Source organism: Sprattus sprattus, assembly GCF_963457725.1.
Source record: "Sprattus sprattus genome assembly, chromosome: 10".
Classification (NCBI taxonomy): Eukaryota; Metazoa; Chordata; class Actinopteri; order Clupeiformes; family Clupeidae; genus Sprattus; species Sprattus sprattus.
In genome coordinates this window covers 33,383,240-33,406,047 of record NC_137908.1, presented here as the reverse complement: position 1 = coordinate 33,406,047, position 22,808 = coordinate 33,383,240, and the positions used below count along the sequence as shown (strand labels likewise).

The following is a 22,808-nucleotide window of genomic DNA, read 5'->3' as shown; positions in this document are numbered from 1 at the left end:
CAGGAGGCCAGTGTTTCCCTTGGTGACCCCTCTCCTCAGGGCATCAGTGCTCAGGCGAGAGGGAGGCTTCGCTTTTGCCTAATGTACCACTCTGGCAATACATATAAGATTCACTGTATGCAAGATGCACCATTAAGAGATGAATATGCAGCTGTCATATCACCCCTACATTATGATGAACGAATACCGAAAATATGCATGTAAAGTAGTGCATTTTAAGTTACAGAACTTTAAGAATGCAGGAACTTTGAAACAGAAGTGTCAGAAATGGCCAAACAGAGTAGCCTGCTCTTACAAAACCCTGCGTCAGGTCCCTGCATGTGTGAGAATAAAGCAGCACAAAGCAAGTGACACACAAGGTATTCTAGTAGTAAATATACACCCACAACAGAATACGGCCCGGTGCATGACGGGAGGTGATATGACCTCAGAGAGTTGAGAAGTTGATTGCTGCAAGGCAAACATTTGAAATATTTATTAATTTGTGTAAAACCGTTTACACTGGCACTGCACACACTGAGAGAACAGAAGTGTTTTTGGATCCAGCCTCCAGCCCTCATATGCTGCCTTGCTGAGGCTGCCCCTGCATTCAACACAAAGCTGTTGGTGGTGCCAGTCGTGCATGTGTGTGTGTGTGTGTGTGTGTGGCAACTGAACTGAAACAAACTGAAACTGAAACAATTCATGAGGGGAAACACAGTAGCATTCTACAGTCATACTGCGACATACAGACACAACTATAGGCACACCATGACATGAGAAGTTATTAATACAAACATTTCAGTAACACACAACCAATTCATGATATTGAACACGCACATAAACTAAAACTACACCTGAATGAACACCGTGAAAAAGATAATAGTGGGACTCCAATCTCAGAGGTATGACAGAAGCAGCGTCTACTCAACAATTGTGCTTCTGATCTTTGCGCAAACGTGTGACGCCATCTAGTGGAGAACCGATTATACACCCCTTTGAAAGTGCAGATATTGGTGCGCCTTTATTGCTGAACGTTTTCATATTTCTTGCCTATTCGCTTGATTTGGGTTATTTTGGTTAAACATTTTTAAAACGGGCATATGCTTAACAATTTACCGGTCTAGGGTGCAGAAACAGGTTTTGTATCTTTAAAGCATTTTCTGACTCAGCTATAGATTTGGACACATTCTTGGAACGGAGAATTACGGAAGATCACGAGTGTGGGTATAATATCTGACTCGTTCTATGACGCACCATTGCATTATCATTTGGTATTCTAGTAGTAAATATACACCCACAACAGAATACGGCCCGGTGCATGACGGGAGGTGATATGACCTCGGAGAGTTGGGAAATTGATTGCTAACTTGAAGCCTGAGAGTGAAGTTTACACATTGACACCATGTCGCTCTCCCGCATGGAGCGATTGCAAGTGTGGGTTATGAGCGCGATCATGGCCGTGTTATACGTAATATTTTGGTTGCTGAGTCCAAGACCGAGGGCTGGTGCACCTTCCAAAGTTCCTCCAATCACCAACCCGCTGCTGAAGCTGTCTGCAACCCAACTTGCGCAGAAAATACGTCGGAGAGAGGTCTGCATCTTATTCTCATATTATGCAATTCTCATGCAATGTTATTCTCATCGAATTGACGAGTTAGCCTAGTTCCGAGCCTTAAGCGCATATAGCAGTGGTCGCTTACAGCCAGCTATTTGCTGTTTGACATACAGCTATTTAATAGATCTAGTCTTCTGAACTCTGTGATTGCTACCTTCCTTAACCCTCCTATTATCTTCAAATGTACTTACATCGTTTATGTTGGGGTAAATTTGACCCGAGCAATTTTTAACCTCCAAAAAATTATTAGAATTAATAATGTACCCAAGTTTATGTGTCTGGTACTTTATGTTTGTTTGTTGACTACCTAAATATCCCTTTAAATAAAACAATACCCACACCTATGCGCACAGCATACCTACGTATGTACAGGACATTGAAAACATATAATTATGTTGATTTTGTGTTTACCCAGTTGTCCCCATTACATTAGGAAAAGTAATTTAATATGAAGCAAAACAAAAGATGTCAATCATTTATTTAGAGGTGTTAAACATTGAATGTGGTCAAATTGACCCCATAGATAATAGGAGGGTTAAAGGGTTGCAGGTGTATTCTGTAAACACCAGAATGACTGATTTTTTTAACCTCTGTATATTTTAATCAGTTGCATATTTTCCCTTTGCTCGGCTGAAAGGGCTCTTTGTGTGGTAAGAGGTAGAGCCATAAAAAGCCATAAAAGTTGGATAATGGTGTCTTGTCATCCCACCACACGGATACTGACTAGAACTATGTTGGACACATTGTGTGTACGCAGCTGTCAAGTGTGGAAGTGGTCCAGGCTTACATAGACAGAATCCAGGAGGTGAACCCTCTACTCAATGCCATGGTCAAGGATAGGTCGGTCCCCCCTTCTTTGTGTGTGTGTGTGTGTGTGTGTGTGGGTGTGTTTGTGTGTGTGTGTGTGTGTGTGTGTGTGTGTGTGTGTGTGTGTGTGTTTGTGTGTGTGTGTTTATGCGTGTGTCTGTCTGCACACTATGTGTGGCAGTAGGGCAAGTTTATCACTCCAATACTGCACTCACTGCACAAGTATCTGTATCAGCCCATGTCCAGAATCTGTCATCAATGCATCTCACTCTCTCTCTCTCTCTCATTCTCTCTCTCTCTCTCATTCTCTCTCTCTCTGTCTCTCTCTCATTCTCTCTCTCTCTCATTCTCTGTCTCTCTTTCATTCTCTTTTTCACTCTCTAACTCATACTGTCAGGTTCTCTGCTGCCCTGCAGGAAGCTGCTCAGGTAGACATACTGATAGAGGAAGAGACTTCGGGAGCAGAGGAAGCCCTGGCTGAACGCCTCCCACTACTAGGGGTCCCACTCTCAGTGAAGGAGTCTTTCGCCCTTCAGGGTACACACACACACACACACACACACACACACACAAACACACACACACACACACACACACACACAGCTTTTACAGAAAACACAGATATGGACACACACACACACACACACACACACACACACACACACACACACAATACCAAGCTGCCAACAACGACCGTCACACATACACCCTAACTGGCTGACTCCCATGTATGTACTCATACACAAACATTGCCCTTAAAGGTGTTATAAGGCTCCATCACAGTCACACAAGCAGGCAAAGCTCAGTTAACTCTTCACCTCAACTGTTCACCAGCTACTTCACCCCTCCCATCTCAGGTCAACCTGCAATTAGTGTCACTATAAGACATTCTTCTAGTTATTCCACGAAATGCTATACCTACTCCCCCACTCCCATCTCAGGCATGCCTCACACCTCTGGCCTGCCCTCCAAGGCGGGGGTGTTGGCGAGTGTGGATGCCCCCAATGTGGCCTACCTGAAGAGGGCAGGGGCCATTCCGCTAGGGGTCACAAACACCCCTGAACTCTGCATGTGGAGCGAGTGCCACAACCGCCTGTACGGGATCACGAGGAACCCCTACAGCCTGGACCGCACACCTGGAGGGAGCTCAGGTGAGTGCATACACACACAGATAAAAACACATACACACACACACATATACATATACACACAGGTGGAAAAAACCACACACACCATCAACTTTACACATCTCTGTTGTAGACCCATGTACATTTACCCCAGATGCTGCCAGAGAGGTCCGAAACTCTTTAGAGGTGATGTGTGGGTTGACTTTTACCTGATTTATTCTTCTTCTGGTGCTTCTTGGTGATGGTCTTGATGGGCGTCCACTTCTAGGCAGAGATGCGGTCATGTTGAATACCCTCCATTTCAAAATTATTTGTCTTGGATGGATGGATGGAGCTGGAATCTTTTGGAGATGGTCTTATAGCTTTCCCAAGACTGATGGGCTGTCAGTACCTTCTTCCTGATGTTCTCGGATATCTCGTTTCCTCTCGGCATTGTTGATCTGTGTGGGTACACCTTGGCACTACAGTAGTTTGGTTGGTTTCCTCTCTCTTTTAATCTGTATGGCCCAAACCTTTCCCTAAGGATGTCTCAGATGATCGGTTTGCTCAATTGACTAATTATTCACCCAAATAAGTTTCACTGAATCTGTTACCTGCTTGACTTTATCAATTCAGCTGGGGGTTCACTTACTTTTGAAATGGACTAATTCCATGTTTCATGTAGTTTTTCAGCCTCTCAAACAATTTCCTCTAAACAAGTACATGCAAATAATAAACATAAACCTGACATTTCATCTATGGAAAATTGGTGATAAAAAAATGAAAAATCATGGTAAAACAACAGAAAACGCTTAAGTCCTCAAGGGGTTCACATACTTTCAAGTGGCACTGTATATATACATGTATGTGTGTTTGTATGTCTTTTACTATAGGTTGTGGAGCACCTGGAGGCAGACCTTGGGGTCAGAGTTCAGGAGTTGCGTCTACCAGAGCTCAAGTATGGCCACCTGATCTGGGAGCTCTTCATGGGCCTACCTGACAAAGCTGGAAAGGTAGGTGTGTGTGTGTGTGTGTGTGTGAATGTGAGTGTGCGTGTGCGTGTGCGTGTGCGTGTGCGTGTGCGTGTGTGAGTGCGAGTGCTAGTGCGAGTGCGAGTGCATGTGTGAGTGTGAGTGTGCGTTAGCGTGAGCAAGTGTGTGCGTCTGTTTGTGAATACTTGTCATAAATACCAATTGAGTGTATTTCCTGTGTTGAATGGTTGTGTTTTCTGCAGCCCCCACAGCCCTTCACAGAGCTGATGTCAGAGGGGGGGTCAACTGTTAGTCAAGTGGATGATTGGAAGATCCTCACATACTATGGCGTCAATAGGTAAGGACACACACACACACACACACACACACACACACCACACTCACTCACTCACTTACATTTTCTCTCCTTCTCTCTCTCACACATACACATACACACACACATACACACAGACACTCACTCCCTCACTGTCATTTTCTCTCTCTTTCTCTCTCTATACAGTCTATGTGCATGTCAGACAGACAGTTTTTATGGTGTAAAAGCATGCATGTGCATGTGTGTGTTTGTCCTAGGTCTAGCCCTCTCAGAGATGGCTCACTTTGGCAAGCCATCGCAGTTCCTTCTGCAGCAGAAGGAGGCGCTAGAGAGGCGTCTGGAGGAGCTACTGGGCACTGATGGGGTGCTTCTGTGCCCCCCTCATCCCCATCTGGCCCCTAAACACCACCACCCACTCTTCACACCCTTCAACTTTGCCTACACTGGTAACTGTAGTAAACCACCAACCACTCTTCACACCCTCATTTTGGTATCTCACATATTTAAGGTATGACATCTAATACATGATACACTGTTAAGCTGTCATGCATATGTAAATTCTTATGACTGTACTAAAACATGTCTCTCACTGTGTCTCCTCCTTCTCCACCTCCTCTCTGCTTCAGGCATTTTCAACATCCTTGGTCTGCCGATTACCCAGTGTCCTCTGGGGTTGAGCCAAGAGGGGCTGCCGCTGGGCGTGCAGGTGGTTGCCTGGAAACTGCAGGACCGCCTGACGCTGGCCACCGCCCTGTATCTGGAGAAGGCTTTTGGGGGGTGGAGGGACCCAGGGGATCCCTGACTGAAGGAGCAGCACCCCAGTAGGACAGACCCAGTGACCTTTGACCAGGTGCGCAGGTTGCAGGTTCAGGAATGAATGTTTTTGGTTTTGTTCTGTGAAATTGGGTATTGTCCTTGCTTTTCCAACGAAGTATATGCTTAATTAGCCTTTAACTCCATAAAAAGGCCGTCCACAAGTATGTTGTTATACCTTGACCAGCCAGAACCAGTTCCCACAGAACGACTCATGGTGTCTTCCTCTTTCAACCTTTACAAATGTTTGTTCATGTGGGCCTCCTGAACCGTAAGAGAACATGTATTTTCTGTGTCGGACACTTTAAGAATAATCTGAACACAACTGTGTTGCAGCAACAGACCACAATAAAAACTACACTCCTATCTTTCACACTAAACAGACCTTGTTAAGTCTTTTGAGTCCTTGGTGTCTTCATGTTCAGTTAGTTAGGTGAGATTTATCAAGTAGGGAATCCCTCAGAAAGAAAAACCTCTTTCCCAGGTCTTTGACAGAAACATAGGGATTTTCTAACTGGCTGATGTTTCTGAAGTTTGATCTCTTTCCTGTAACCCAGATCACTTCACCTGTGTACCAGATGTATGCCTTACTCAGTATGTCTTACTGGCAACAACTGACAGCAAAGATTATGTTGTTGTGTCCTGCTGCTCAGGTACATAATTGAGAGGGAGCACAATGACAGAACTTTTGTTTGTTTGCCTTTGGTAAACTTGTGTGTGTGTGTGTGTTTGTGCGTTTGAGAAAGAAAGCAAAGGACAGATTAGAAGCATTTACTCTGGATTTAATAGTGACCTTTTACATGCAAATGAGTTGAAACATGTTTAGCTGTGAGAGAGTTTAGAAATTGAGATGAGTGTGAGAATTGTGTGATTGTGTCAGTCTATGGGCCTCATTTTTAAAAAGTTGCGTAGAAACCATCCTACATTTTGTCTTAGACATTTTCTGAAGTGATCGTAAGTGAGATCCACATAAAACGAACATTCACACAAAAAAACACGTGTATTCCAATCCTTCGGTTATAAATCACAAATGATCGTGCAACTGAATCCCCGCCCTCATAACGCCCCTATTAAATCGAATTAGCATATTATCAATGCACAAACATAACGCATCCTCAATGCACAAACTCTGTGACAATGGCAAGCAAGAAAGACCCTTGTAAACAGAAGAATTAAAGTGAAGCTAACATCGATGTTCTGCTGATGGAAGAGCAGATGCGGGCCAAAACATTGTTAGAAAGCCTGTCTGGTGGCGTAATGGCAACAGCAAAGTATGTGACATGTAGTAGACACGTCTCCAAAGCACCAGCGGCCACACCTGCTGCAAGAGCAGCACCAGAAGCCGCATCTGCGGCAGCAGCGCTTGCTGCTCCAGCATCGGGGCCTCGCCGGCCGTCGCCACCTTCCCTTCAGCATGCCTTTGCTGTGCTCCACTACCAACTGCGCACGGGCATGTCCTGTATTGAAGTAGGCTTCCTAGGCTGTCTGAGTGTGCACAATCTGGAAGAGAATACATTGGAAACCCTGTTTTATGCAGGAAATCCTCTTTCACATTTTGCTGTTCCTGGGCACTGTATGGAAATCTAATAAATTGCGGACATATAGAGGGATAATACTGCGAAGAACATTGGGCAAAATTCTGCTCAATGATGACTGGGATATACTCGACTGGTCTCCAATTTCTCGTCGGAACGTTCCTGTAGCCAGGAATCCAAGGGCAGCCAAAACCTGAACGGGTATGTCCTGGTTGCCTCTGGTGCGCCTCTGTAGACGAGGGGCCATCTGGTCACAAAGCTCTAACAGCCGTTTTCAGCAAGCGGTACCAGCTTATCAGCCGTACATCACCCTGTGTCAAAAAATATGCGCGATCACGAAAAACCCCTGTCTCTACTTATTGCACCGTTTGCAATATCCTCTAACAACGCCAATGCAGCCATATCTCCTACTGAAAACAAAGCCAGTAATAGACTTTTTATTGGATATACCTAGAACCAGTCAGATCAACGTAGTATGACCATCGGGGCCAGCTGATACATTAAACTTTTACCAGATCCCGTAGGAAGGACGGCAAAAACATCCTTTCAATCAACAAATGCCTTGATCGCGTTTCTCTGTTCCTCTTTCAAAATTAAAGCCCGCCCTGACAATTTCATTGGTCCGGTCGAATCTGAACTTCTGATAATTTCTCCCCAATGGAGCAGTGCCAGAACGAACTTCCAGGCCTCAAATGTTGTGGACGGGGCTATGTTCGGTCTGGTATCCAGGCTACACAAATGTAGGCTTCCTCTGCCCACTTCAGGCAGTACACACAAACATAGACATTCTCTGCACACTTCAGGCAGCACACACACACACATTAATGTGTGTAACACATGCTGCTGCTATGTGCTTATACACATGCTCAGCCAGTGCAATCAGTGTTCATGTGTGCTGATTGAATGGGATTATTGAAGGGTATCTGTGACTGGGGGGTCATATTAAAACAAGGAGGCACTCAAATGGTGATGTTGAAGAGGGCAATTGTTTATTGTCTCCAAGCAAAGTCCAGAGGACCCATGTGCCGCTACGCTGACGACCTGGTGCCCATGCTGAAGATCATGGCAGGACCTAATGCTCACAAGTACACACACACACATACACAAACACATACACTTACACATACACACACACACACACACACACACACACACTCAGAACACTTTAAACTTCATTATTTAGTCTCACACCTGCAGAGCTACACACTTGATCAATGTGTGTGTGTGTTCATGGATGTGACTGTGTTCTCAGGCTTTCCTTGTCTGAACCTGTGGACTTGAAGAAGATGCGTTTCTTCTCTGTTCCTCATGATGGAGGAAGCCCTTACAATTCTCCTGTGGACAAACAGCTCATACAAGCTCAGAGACAGGTCACAGACCGACGCGTACACACATTCATGCTATCACATAAACATATGTTTGTTAACTAGTTTGTGTGTTTCTTGTTTGTTTCACAATTTAAAATATTTTTCACCTTAAAAGTGGTCGGATTGTTGTGTAAATGAAATGATGTACCCCCTAATTCCAGGGTGTAAAGGCAGAAATACACTTCTGCATCCTTCTCCGGCGGGTGGTCGGATTCAGAAGAATTTGAACGTACTTACAGGCCCTATACACTTCTACGAGGGCTGTGGGTGCTGAAATTAATTCACTGTCAGACCATTGTAGGATCCGCACCATTGTTCAATACTGTTTTAACATTAGATGGTGGACCGGGATGAAAATGTGACCTGTACTTAGGTGAATTTTTTTATTGTCGTCAGCGTATTTATTGCAGCGCGACCAAGGAAAAAACTTTTAGTGGAGCATGAAAGTGTAGTGGACGAAAGTCCTCGTTTGAGAGCCACTGACATAGTCTACACAGTATGCAGAAGTTGGTTAATTGACACACCTTATAAGGACGGCAACAGCGCTTTAAAACAACTTTTTACATTATTCAAAGATGAAAGATTAAAGCAAGAGAATCGCCAGGTGTAGGCTACCTTTTCATTATGTGTGTGTGTTGTCAGTGTTTGTAATACAATGGTGTTGGCTGTAAGTTAACTCCACTTTGCGTTTTTGACAATAAAATAAATCCCATTTAGGATAACAGCCTTCTTCCTATGTGCGGGAGGTTGTTTATGCCTGGGTGTAACAACGCGATTACAGGCGGAACATTGGTATAATGTCATTTGGAGAGTTTAAAACAATACAAAACGAGGGGAAATCTACTGTATGGACATATTTCTAGTCAATGCTGGTGTACCACTGCATAAAATGTCGGATTTACGACAGTCTTCGACCCTGTGTATTGCCGTAGAAGCCCACATTGGTGTGAAAGCCCCCCCACCCCTTCCCCTTGACCAGGCCTAGGTTTTGTTATGTTAATTGAATTGACCTGGATTGAAAACAACCCCCCCCGCCCCCCACCAGGGAGGCACCCCGTCACTGCTTCACTGATTTAAAAAACCTGAAAGTCAAAGGTTCGATCCCCACTAGTGGCAACCATGGCCCAAGTTGCTTAACGACTGTTAACGACTCTTAATGACTTATCAGAGTACGCCTGAATCTGTATAATTACATGCCAGAAACGAATCTCAAGAACATTAAGGTGAAATAATAATATATAAGTTAGGAACATTACACATAGCCTAAGTTAAAACTTTTAAACACATACCACCATAAACATGTGAGATAATTCGACAAGAGACATTGAAAGACAGCTTACTCACTGCTTCGTCAAAAAAGAGAGATCAACTATATATACAGTGGTGGCCAAAATTATTAGAACACTAGACATATTTAAGAGTTTTCAGTTGTTTTTGTTGAATTGGCCATTAAAATACCCTAAAAACTAATTCAATATGTACAAAGTCATCATTATGCTCTATTAATCATAGAATAGAGCCATCATAATGAGATTTAGGTCATTTTCCGTACAAAAAACAAGCTAGGCCTATTTCACTGTCAATGTCACACAATCTAGTTCCTGCACAGAAGAAGCCAAATTACTTGTGTAATCATTGTCAGGTGTTATTGTGGTTAAATTGATGGTGATTCAAGAGTCTTAGGACACAGCTTGGCGATTCTTTTGAATGTTCAAGGCCTATCCTGCTCATTAAGTGATTGGTAACGTCAGGGTTTTGCCACTGAGGCCACACCACAAAATTGTATAGATCCAAAGCCTCTAGAAGCAGTCTTGAAGCACATGTTGCTCTTTGAACATGGCTAAGGTGAAGAAGGAGCTAACGAGTGAGCAACGGGTTCGAATAAAGGCTTTTTTGATGCTGGCTGGAGTTACTGCCCCATAGCCAAGGACTTGAGATGCAGTCCCAGCACTGTAAAGTACACTTTAGACCACCATGGCACCAGAACCGAAAGGAGAGAGGTTTCAAAAAGAAACTCTCAGACACACAAGTGAAGCATCTCAAAATTCTCAGTCTTCAGGACCGAAGAAAGACTTTACAAGAACTGTGTGACGAGATCAACATCACAATGACTAATGGTGCAACAGTGTCTTCAAGAACTGTCTGTCGGAAACTGGGAGAAGAAGGACTTTTTGGCAAAATAGCAGCAAAGAAACATTATTGAAAGAGAAGAATTGAGTGTTACGCCTGAAATTTGCAAAAGAACACAAGAAATGGACAAATAAAGATTGGTTTAAGTGTTGTGTACTGATGAGTCCAGGTTTGAATAATTTGGCAACAAGCAAAGCGTGTATGTTCCACGAAGTGAGGGGGAGAGATATAAAAATTAGTGTCTCTTGCCAACAGTTAAACAAGGAGGGGGTAGTATTATAGTGTGGGGTGCAATTTAAGCCTCAGGAACAGGTGACTTTGGCTTATTTGATGGCATCATGGATACAAAAAGTATACCACAACATTCTGGTGAGGCACAGAGTTCCTTCTTGGAGACGTCTTATTGGGCCTGGATTTATTTTCCAAGAGGACAATGACCCTAAACATTTTTTAAACTATTGCCGGATCTACCGGCGACAAGGAATCTGCTGGAACATTGAAAATTATGGACCGGCCCTCTCAAAGTCCGGACTTCAAACCCATCAAGCAAATTTGGGGCAAGTTGGAAAATAAACTCGACAGATCTACTGTAAATTCCAAGGAAAGCCTTTGGCTTGAGTTGCAGAAGGCATGGGATAACATTATTGTTGAAGTTCTCAAGAAATATATTGACTCTATGCTAGAGAGATGTGCTGCTGTAATTGCTGCAAAAGGTGTACGTACCACATAATAAAGTTAAAAGTGGATAAAAACAGTAGGAATCACTTCATCTGATATTTGTTGTGCTCAGAACAGCCATCTGCATGTTTCATGAACATTATGAAATTAAATCATGTTTTGGAGGCAAACAAAAGGTAATTATTCTTAGATCTGTCAGGTGTTCTAATAATTTTGGCCACCACTGTATATACCAGTGGCGGTCCGTGCATTTCACGACTAGGCCTTCAGCGATGTCCTACACGATGTTAAACTGAGTGAATCCACCGCCTAATACCATCATTACGACGCCATGGCTCTCGAACCATTATATTTATACAGAAAGGCAGTATAAGGCCCCGTCCCATTCATCTTCCCTTCGCCCTACCACTTCATCGAAGTGAACTTCACTGCGGAGGGCCCCTTCACAACGGAGTGAGAAGTGTTAAGGGATTTAAATCTTTACCTGAGAAATGGGACACCACTCGATCACTCATATCCAGCTCCACTGTAGGCTACCTTTCACCAAAAACGCAATGCAAACAGTGTTCCTATGTTTGCGAATTTGAACACACGTCAGGTTCTCAGGTTTTGCCAAACATATATACCCACATGTCATAAAATAGCGTTTTTTACATCCTAACGTTAACGTTACTCGGCTACTCTCAGCAGCATACAGACGTTCATTTGTGAAAATAGTGATCTTTTTCTAACTATCATATTCTACTCAACTGTAAGGAATATTATTCTGCACAATGATCGGCTAAATATCCCGATGTGTTTCACATTTTTTAATAGTTATTTGCGAAGATATCCATAGATTTGTAAACTTCTTTTTCTGCACTGGCAGCCATCTTTCTTAAATTTTTTGGAGTCGGTTGGTAACCAAGGTGATCGCAAGGCATCATGGGAAAATGTAATCTTTCCCTTCAAACGAAGTCCGGTTCTGATCACACTCCGTTTGAAGGGGTCGTTTGAAGGGTTGAACAACACTTCCCCTTCGGTCCAAAAGAATTGGGACACCCTACCCCTTCACGCGAACGCGCAAACGAAGTGGAAGGGTGAAGTGCTAGGGTGAAGTGGTAGTAATGGGACAGGGCCTAAGTGAGCATTGCATCACCTTAACATAGTCGAGTACAACAGACTTTATTAATATTTCCGGAGCATTTAAAATCAATACACCCGTATTAACAATACATTAAGAGTAGTAAACTCACAGTTATATGATCGCTTGGATATTACTGTCACAACTTAAAAATAAAAGGCGATTTTCAGGGATTAGTCTACAAAGTTTTATTAAGTCCACCGAAAGTAGCCTATGTGAGCTTTAACAAGTTTGTCCACTAAACATCGCATTGTCCCACCTGCAAAGCAGTTTCATTAAACTTCCCATCCTCACAATATCCAATTTTTCTTGAAAGTTCCGTCTTGAAAATGGCGTGTAATTGTATCAAAAACTGGAATTATGAAGTTGGTGTAAACTAGTTTATTTGAGTTGGATAATGTAATTATATTTAGTCTTACCAATTGAAACAACTAGCATAATAAGCATTGAAACCGATGTACGTCGTTTTCGCGTTAGCCAGCTAAACTGAGCACTGAAGCACTGCACCGGTCTGCCTCAGTATCCAATCAAAGGACATTTACGTGTCACGTTCAACGCGAAAACACAAAATCTTCCGGGCCTTCTAGAAGGCCCAATGTCGCCAACTCGAAATCTGATTGGTTGTCACAACTGTCTGTTTCAGTTCATTCAACTTAAATGAACTGAAACAGCCAGTTGTGATAACCAATCAGATGTACACGGGCCTTCAATGTGAATTCTGAAGGCCTCAGGGAAGATTTCTGTTCTCGGGAAATATTTCTTGGAGCGTGGCAACACATGATAGCTGAAATATGATTGGATGAAAGCTCTAACATAAATTTACAACGCTGGAAGCTATGAAATGAAGATAATGGACTATGGGGAATAATTTAATACATATTTATGAAAAGAAAATATTAAAATTAAATGTATTTTATTACATTTATTTTCTGATGATGTTTAGGCCAGCAGAGAAGGCCTTGAAGGCCCTGACCGACCACCACTGATATATATATCTGGAAACCACTTACAGATTCCGATTAGCTAAATTTGCGTCTGGATGGAAAGGTGTTATCTTTCCCCACCCCACCCATGCTAAGCCATTTCTAGCATAACATGCGATCTACTGTGGAAAACAGAAGGCAGGCGATTTTTTTTATCAGTTCTCACCACACAACGACGTCTCATCTTTGCTCCTTGAATGTCCAGTGTTGTAGTCCAGTGTATACGCAGGTATACGGAGTATACCCACTTATTTTTCAGTCAGCATTACCCACCACTTCTCAAAACAGGGTGTTTATCCTGTGCTGTATGAATACATAAAAAGTATACCCACTTCTCCAGGGACCACTACACCACTGTGAATGTCGATATGTAATGGTATGGTGTTATTGAAACTTGCTACGTGTAAAAAAGACTAGAAATTGAACGTTTATTAATCGAGTCTAAAGTTTCTAATGTTGCCTCGGGCGCCTTTACATGAACATAATTAAAACGTCACATAAGTCCACTAAACAATTCCCAATTCGCACGCTCCAGTAACAGAACAGAAATACCCCAGAGGAGGTAGGAATGATAAACCAGGTACTTCGTCGCACCGACGAGCTAGATCCTTACCAGCAACGTGGCTAAGCGGTTAGACACAGGTATACAGTACCATTAACCTGAAGAGGGCAGGCTCGAAGGTCGCGAAGCTCACGCAAGATTTCTAAATCTACCTGAAAAGACACAGGATAGATATTCACGAGTGGCAAACATGTCCCAAGTTGCGAAATGACTATGTCAATATCAGAGTAAGCCCGACTTTGTATAATTAAATGCCAAAAGTGAATCTCAAGAACATTACAGAGATGAAGCTCCGGAATATGAGTCGAACAGCCTCCAAAGTGCATTGCAACCCTCGAACTCTGAAAATGAAAGGCAAAGCAAGAATCAAAACCCTAAAGACAGAACTCTGAAAACGGAAGGTGAATCAAGAAATGTGATAAACCCGGAGCAATACCCTAAAGACAGAATATTAATAAAATTATTATCGTGTACATTTTAATTTCGTTTTTATGGGGCAATAGCTGTAAATGGGAGGGGATACGTTTAGTCAGTTGAAAGCTGACCTATAGACAGAATCTCATTCCGTCTCATCACAAGACGTTTTAACTCAATTCCTTGTCGTTTTCAACCAATGGCTGCAGCAGGGTGTGTGTGGCTAGACTGCTGACAGTCAATATGCTAATAAGAGCATTTCGCACCTCTGTCAGCGGGAGGTGAGAATGCTAAACACATCGGTCCCCCTCCCCTCGCAGGTTCCTTCCCGGAAAATTCCGTCAGTATGCGGCAGACGGATATTTCGGGGGAATGTCTGCGATCAGCCAGGAATGGTGATCATTCGCGGCTGTATCACAGCGTATACGGGCCCGATAATCTTGCTTTTCGTGCAGTGCTTTACTTCAGATGAGTCTTGTTATGGAGATTTTCTCCTTAGTTCTCAATATGTTAGTCATCATTCCTACACTAAATGTGTCAACATTCACACACTTCAGCATTAGGTACAAGGCCTCTCCACTATGCCCACAGTGTCACAGCAACACACAGTCACTGCGCTCTAAGCCGCCAACTACACACACACACACACACACACACACACACACACAAACACACACACACACACACACAAACAATCACACCTAATAGCAGAACTAGGCTTAAGAACATAAAAATGGCCATTACACATAACACCCCAAAACAGAATCCTATATATTATAACTTGCCTAGTTCTGGTGGTTGTGGGTAATGGCTCTTTTGATGGGGCTATGAGTGATGTGACTGTGGGTGTGGCTGTGTGAGTATGGTGTAAGTCACCATAATGGAGAAGCCGTGCATGGAAAGCTATGGGGTGTGGAAAAGGGTAATATTAAAGATAAAACCTGCTCATTAAAGCTAGAAGGAAGATATATTATAATGGTAGCAGTTCACCTAGAGGTTTAGTACTATTTTGTGTGTGGCAGACTCCTAAAGTTGACAAAAAGTAATAGTCCAATATAAGTAGGTGCTGACTACAGTGCTGTCAATTCTTTGTAGGAAGGAAATTAGATGTTCCAACAGCAAGTTCTGCACATTCTAGAGGGATCTTCACTGTTGAGGATGAGACTTATATTTTGTGGATAAAATTAGCTGAGAATACAATTTCATTCCTCCTTCAGGAGAGATTCAACCTGCAGCAGACACTGCCTAACGCTTCTCTCACATTGTTGCGTTGGAATGCGTTGATCAAACGGAAGGCGGAGGAGGAGTCTGGCGCATGGGGTTCTGTTGATACCGGAGACGTTATAGTGAGATTGGCAGGTCATCAAACCAATCACGTCACTAGCAAGCTTTTCCCCTTTGAGTAGTAGCATGCTATCATTAGACAGGGTGCTCAGAGACCTCGCAAATCCTATGATACGTATTTTTCAGTTACAATAAAGGGGTTTTTACATTGTACAGTGTCTATTTCTCTGTAACTTTAAAAAAATCTAACCAAAAAAAAGTCAATCAACCAACTTGTAGGTACAAATACGACCATCTACGGAGTTTGGCAGCCATCTTTTTTTGTGAGTTTGCCGCTCTGTAGACGTGAGCATATACCGGATATGATTGGCTAGCGCCTTAGTTATGCATGAAAGGCAATATGATTGGCTGACGCATGCATTGCCTCTCGAAAAGTTCAACCTTCTTCAACTCTTGCCGCAAGCAAAGCATGAAACGCAACGCACGCGAACCAAACTGAGCCACAATTCAGTTCGGCAAAGGATGACGTCACCCCATTCAAAGTGAATGGGGATGCGTTAACCCTGACGCATCAACGCATTCCAACGCAACAATGTGAGAGAGCTGTAAGCGGCTGTTCTTGGCCCAGCATTGGCGTGTTGTACCGATCCGTTGTTTGTCTTTGACTTGTCTCTGTTAGATATGATTTGGAGTTGACGCAGAGGTTTTGCGTACGTGTCTGTTTGGATGATTGCACCGCTAGAGATTTAAATAAAAACCATCTTTGGACATGGTGAAACCTACTCCGTCCGCTATTTGTTATGTCACTTCAACCCCTAGTTGTGACACACACACACACACACACACACACACACACACACACACACACACACACACACATCTTCTTCTCTACTGCAACACAATTTAAACACAAACATACCTAAACACTGACTCCCTCCTGTGCACACAAACACTCATAAACCAACAAACACAAATTTGCACCCTCTCTCCATTCACTCTTCACATGTTTCAGACTCAATGAGTCCTCTCTGTGGTCAGTCTGAGGTGTACAGCCAACTGTGAGTATCTCACAGAACTTCAGTTTTTAGCTGAGTGAAGTGAGAACACGTGTGTGTGCACGGACGCACGCACGCACGCACACACACACACCACATACACACACACACAGACATACACACACACACACACACACACACAAACACACACACACACACACACACACACACACACAGGCAGACAGACTCCTCAAACTACAAAAGGACCTCTAGATGTATGATTACAGTAAGACTCTAAACCACACTGCAAAAATGCTTTTCTAACCTAGTGTTATTATAGTGCTTGTTTTAAGCAAAATTACTTATTTTAAGAAATCTTAACAAGCCAAATTTGCTTAACGCACTGGCAGCCAAATTTGCTTGTTTTAAGCAGATTTTGCTTAAAACAAGCAAATTTGGCTGCCAGTGCGTTAAGCAAATTTGGCTTGTTAAGATTTCTTAAAATAAGTAATATTTGCTTGAAATAGGCAAAAATAACCTTACCAAGACAGCACTAGGTAAGTACAATTTAGCTAGAAACAAGACCAACTAGATTTTTTCATCTCAATATAAGAGTAATAACACTAGGTTAGAAAAGCATTTTTGCAGTGCACTTTTAAGTTGTTGCAATTCTATTCAGTTCCATGCAATGCACTTTGTTAGTGGAGATACATTTGATTCTGCCTATCACTCAAATCAGTTCAATCTTAAATATTGAGGATAATGACCAGTAAAGTTTTGGTACAGCTATGTACAATTAAGTGCATGTTTTTGTTAGTTAATTGAATTTCTCCAATTGTCTGTTATTATGGCTTGGTTATTGCTATCCTGGTTTGATTTTTGAATCCTTGGGCCCATGCAGCATTTTGGGCATTTGTTGTTAAGCACTTACAAAATAGAATATATTGACTCCTTCAGTATGATGTTATAATTAGTGTGCCTGCCCGAAGGGAAGCACACTATTGTTCTTCGTTTTTTACTATTTTTTTTATTCTAGTAGTTTTTCTTGCAGCTAACTACTCCTCGCCCGATTGAGATAGAGACGCCGTTCAAATGCCAAAACGTCCGGCCCGATCCGGTGCAAGCTGCTATGACTTTTCGTGGCGGTACTCCTTGCCACTCCTTTTTTATTCCTCTTTTTCCATCACCTTTTTTCTCCATAGACTTGCATGGCAGAACTTTGAGGCATTATGACATCATAATAGGCTCATTAAACTGGCTTGCACCTGTGATTCACTGACAACTCTCACTGACACCTGCGCACGGTTCCTCTTCTCTCTCTGTCCCTCTCCATTCAACTGTATAACTAGGAATATTAAGAGACACCTTCCATACCAGGGCTCTACTCACTCATGCATACTCACTCATGTTTACTCACTCGTGCATACTCACTCATGCATACTCACTCGTGCATACTCACTCATGCATACTTACTCATGCATACTCACTCATGTTTACTCACTCATGTTTACTCACTCATGCGTACTCACTCATGCGTACTCACTCATGTTTACTCACTCATGCATACTCACTCATGCATACTCACTCATGTTTACTCACTCGTGCATTCTCACTCATGTTTACTCACTCATGCATACTCACTCATGCATACTCACTCATGCATACTCACTCATGCATACTCACTCATGCATACTCACTCGTGCATACTCACTCATGTTTACTCACTCATGCATACTCACTCATGCATACTCACTCATGCATACTCATTTGTGCATACTCATTTGTGCATGCTCATCCAGCAGGGAGAGCTGGAGAGCTGACACCTGCCCCAATTCCAAGGCACTTGTTCTCTCGGTCATGGCCGCAACAGAGCAAGCACACTCTCGCAGTTCGTTCACGAAACGCATTCTAGTTTCTTTATTTGTTACCGTGATTACTCATATCCTCCGGCCCCCGACTTTGCCTCATTTTCAAGAACCGGCCCCAGCTCCAAACTAATTGAAGAGCCCTGGTGTAGAGGAATACTTAATGTGGAATAAAATGTGAATAGATTCATGATAGTCCAGATATGTTGATATGTTTACAGTTTGGATCATTCTGAAGTTCAGAGAATAGCTGCAGTGCTGAGGGTCCAGGCTGATTCCCATCAAGCTGCAGCTCTCTGAGGGCTGATAGGTTTGAACTCAGTGCTGATGCTAAAGATCTGAAGCCTTCATGTGTAATACTGCAGTCTTTCAGGCTGTAGAGAGAAAGAAGACAAGACTATATTAGATCAGCTGAGGGACGCATGAGGACAAAGAGGGAAGCAGTTATTATCTCATGATGTGTTCCATACATGTTGGCCATGTAAGACATACAAATAAACCATATCTATATTTTTGAAATGGGAGAGTTTAATGTACAAAGTACAATGTGTGAGTGTGAAAGAGTTAATGCTTTTGTTTTTCAAAATTATGAGAAATGTATGTGTGGCTCTATAATATGTTGCATGTGTGTGTGAGATGGAAAATGAAAATTCCCTGTCAGCAGAAAATATTTGGTCCTCTGATACTCACAGACAGTAGAGAGAAAAGAACAAATATTCTTTGTATTGTGCGTACGCGCGTGCGTGTTTGTGATGAAGGTGGGAAGGAGTAATACTACTGTATTGCAGTTTTTTTAGATTCATTTTCAGTGAGCTTTACAGACACATCCCAGAGCACTTCAATTAACCTTTGGTGCAAAATGCACTACAACCACCAAAACACTTCATACTTGGCCCACTGCCATAACTATAGCATATGCTGTCTCCCATTACAGTTTTTTTCACACTTGTTTCAATACCATGTATACTTTTTCAAATACTTCACACAACCACCATATCAGTAGACTATGTGAACTAAACTGTGCATTTTCCATTGCTTAGATACACAATGCATTCAATGACCAATTCTTCCAAAATTCATAGATATCTGCCCAGGAATTGATAGTTTTCAGCTGACGTCAGAATGACCAGCTGGCGGGCAAAAAAGACGTTCCACAGCAGTTTAACACGGGAGTTAATACAGGAATCACCCACCTTTCAAGCTCTTTTAATATAAACTAGAATGCATTTCGTGAACGAACTGCGAGAGTGTGCTTGCTCTGCAGTGCAGTGGCCGAGTGCGCATATGTTGTTGAGGGGCCTAACAGACTGATATCTGAGAACAAAATCTGTATAGTACTGTGTTTTCTGTGTTTAGTACAACGTTGAATGCAGATTGTAGGATGAATCTGCCAGCCTTCCAATGTAACTGTCTGCAGTGACACTGAATACACCTTTTTGTTTTCAACCAATATATTTTAGCAAGCAACCAAGCTCAACCATTATATTTTGGCTCCACTGACGTTTAGACATATGAGGGTATCTTTGTTGTTCTGTTTTTGTTTGTTTGTTTGCTTGTTTATTGTGAAAGGGTCTAGTGTGTTACATTTAGCTTGAAGAAGTCTTAAAATAGGCTCCAAGTGACATTATCTCTTATGGGGTGTAATTATTCCTCCAAAGGTCGTGTTAATCAATGAGTGCACCTGAATTGTGCGGTATTTGTTGAGGGAGACTTGGGCTTGTTTTGATTTTGTATTGGTTGCGGATGCAATAAATCTTGTCTGTGCTTCAAATGTAAATATATTTATTGTCTCTCTGTATTATGAAACTTGCATATTTACTAAGCACAAACATTTCAGGTGTCAGGGTCATAATAGTTCCAGAGTTTCGTTATACTGACTTACTGAGCTAAGTGAATTGTTGAAATTGTTATCTTGGTAAAAGGAAACATCTCTGCAACAATATTGGAATGAATGCGGTTACATAGTCAACTTTACTTAAAGTGTATTGTAAGATATCTTGTTACTGCTTTAACGCCCCCTAATGAACCCGCGGGCGGGCCCGTACTGGATAAATCGCCAAAACAAATCCTGAAAATTCTATTTCTGAAAATATGATTCAAACTCCCATTTAATATTTTTTTGTGGTAATCCAACTATGTGTAAATCGATTTTCAGTTGTCTACATGCATCCGTTACAAATAAATACAATTTTAAACACACCATGACACATCCTCATTTTTTACATATGGAGCAGCCTCCTCCCATAACTAAGCCATTTAAATGTGTTTCTGCATTATCCGTACCTTAAATAACGTTATAGAACATTCATTTACCTTCAAAACATCTAAAAAAACAGACTTGAACTGCATGGTTATGTCCATAAAGTTGTTTATTCACTTGCTCACGACATTGAGAAAAAACGTTCACTTTCTTGTATGTTTCTGATGACGATCTCCTCGCTCTCTTCCTGACAACACTACACAAAGTTATCACGTGATGTTATATATAGTTACAAAGCTTAAGACCCCCTCTTTCAGAATCTTTGGATTTTATTGGCTGTTAAACACATGTTTGTCATGAGTGACAGGCATTACCACCAATGGCATCAGCTCTCAATCATGAAGCTGCTCTGGCATGTCCTATCATATCACTTTACACTTCTTGTAAGACTTCTCAGTAGTGATTGACACCTGTTTTACCGAATAATAGAGATTCTACCAAAAAAGTAGGTAGGTCATTTGCCCTGATTGCTCAGTCCTGGAGTTTAGATTTTTGAAAGCGTAACTCAAGAGTCTCAGCTGCGCTCCCGGTGCGTAAATGGGCCATTTTGTTTACCTTCAAATGCGCACAGCAAGTGGTTTGGTCCACACGATCCTGAGGGCTTGTTTGTGCATATTTTTGGCTGCAATTTGTCTCCCTTGTACTCATCCATCATGGCAAGACGAGGATTGCAGATGAGTGAAATACATGGGATGATTTTTGATGATTTTCGGGGAAGCCAGTGGACTCAGCATGGACTAGCATGGACTCAGCATGGACTAGCATGCTAGCATGGACTCAGTGGAAGAGTGAATGGAATCGATGCCATCCTCGATGCGTAAGTAATTTAAACCAACTACTTTTCAGTGCATACCAGTAAGCTATGCATATGCCTTATTCTCTTTAGTGCTTTATTTTTTTTATCATTGTGGGATGTAGTTTGCTAGTAATGGATATTGGTTAGCATGCTGCTGCTGTATTTACGTAGCTGCAATGTAGGCTACAACATACAAACATAGCACAACCTGCTTCTTGCCTCAAAACGCATAGAAATGTTTTATTTACATCTGCTAAATGCATGCTAAATGCATAATGCCTATGTTATTATCACACTTCAGCTTGACTATGGTGTTTTTTTTACATATGTTTACATTTTACATATTTGTGCATTAGCTTAGTAAATAACATGAAGCAAAATTCAATTGTAAGGCATGACCCAGTCAAAATATTTATATTGTCCAACGTTTTTATCTTGCAGTGACCCAGCCCCAGCTCCAGCTCCAGCTCCAGCATCACCCTCACCCCCACCACCACCCCCGTCGCCACCACCACTACTACCAGCTGCACAGCCTCCAACAGTGACACAATCCAATTTCAAAAGAAATTATAATATTAGTCTAAAATGGAGTTATATATGTCTGTACAACGAAAAAAAACAATGATATACAATGAGAATTTTTTTTTATGCATTTGGAGAGCTTGGAGAGGTTTTGGACACTTGGAGACGCCTGAATGCACCATTTAGATATTGCTGTGCAACACCTGGACATTTTTAGATATCTGCTCCAAAATTTGTACTTTGTTTCTCAGGAACATGTTGAATCAGGAAATATAGAACATGACAGAATTTTCTTCCCTTGAAACCATCCACACACTGTCAAACATAAAAATGAAAGGCGTTTTTTACATTTTTTACATTTTGTTCTGTATATGATGCTTTGAAATTGATACTTAATTATGAAAATAAAAGTCAGGAGGTGAATGCATGTCTTGGCCCATTTGTCTTCTTCAATTTAAGATATGAATGATCTTTGTATCATGTGTACAACTTCAGATATTGAGTGTTATTATGTGTAAGTACAAATCGTTCCAAATTAAGGCGAAATATCCCACTGCAGTAACAGGATATAGCTTGTTAGACTTAATGCACTAAGAGTTAGACTGTAGGTCTAGTATCTAATGTAAGCAACACTTTTACTGTATAGATAGAGAGCATGTGTATCAC

General features: G+C 42.0%; 1 protein-coding gene across 1 annotated transcript; it reads left to right on the top strand.

Moving 5' to 3' along the window:
* The first annotated feature begins 1,405 nt into the window (after positions 1-1,405).
* On the top strand, positions 1,406-5,625 carry LOC308371301 (fatty-acid amide hydrolase 2-A-like). Its single transcript, XM_080846146.1, has 8 exons — positions 1,406-1,573; positions 2,355-2,437; positions 2,802-2,941; positions 3,346-3,555; positions 4,402-4,523; positions 4,776-4,839; positions 5,073-5,261; positions 5,442-5,625. Exons 1-8 carry the CDS (start codon positions 1,424-1,426, stop codon positions 5,615-5,617), a joined length of 1,134 nt encoding a protein of 377 aa, XP_080702272.1. The 5' UTR covers positions 1,406-1,423; the 3' UTR covers positions 5,618-5,625.
* The last annotated feature ends 17,183 nt before the right edge of the window (positions 5,626-22,808 follow it).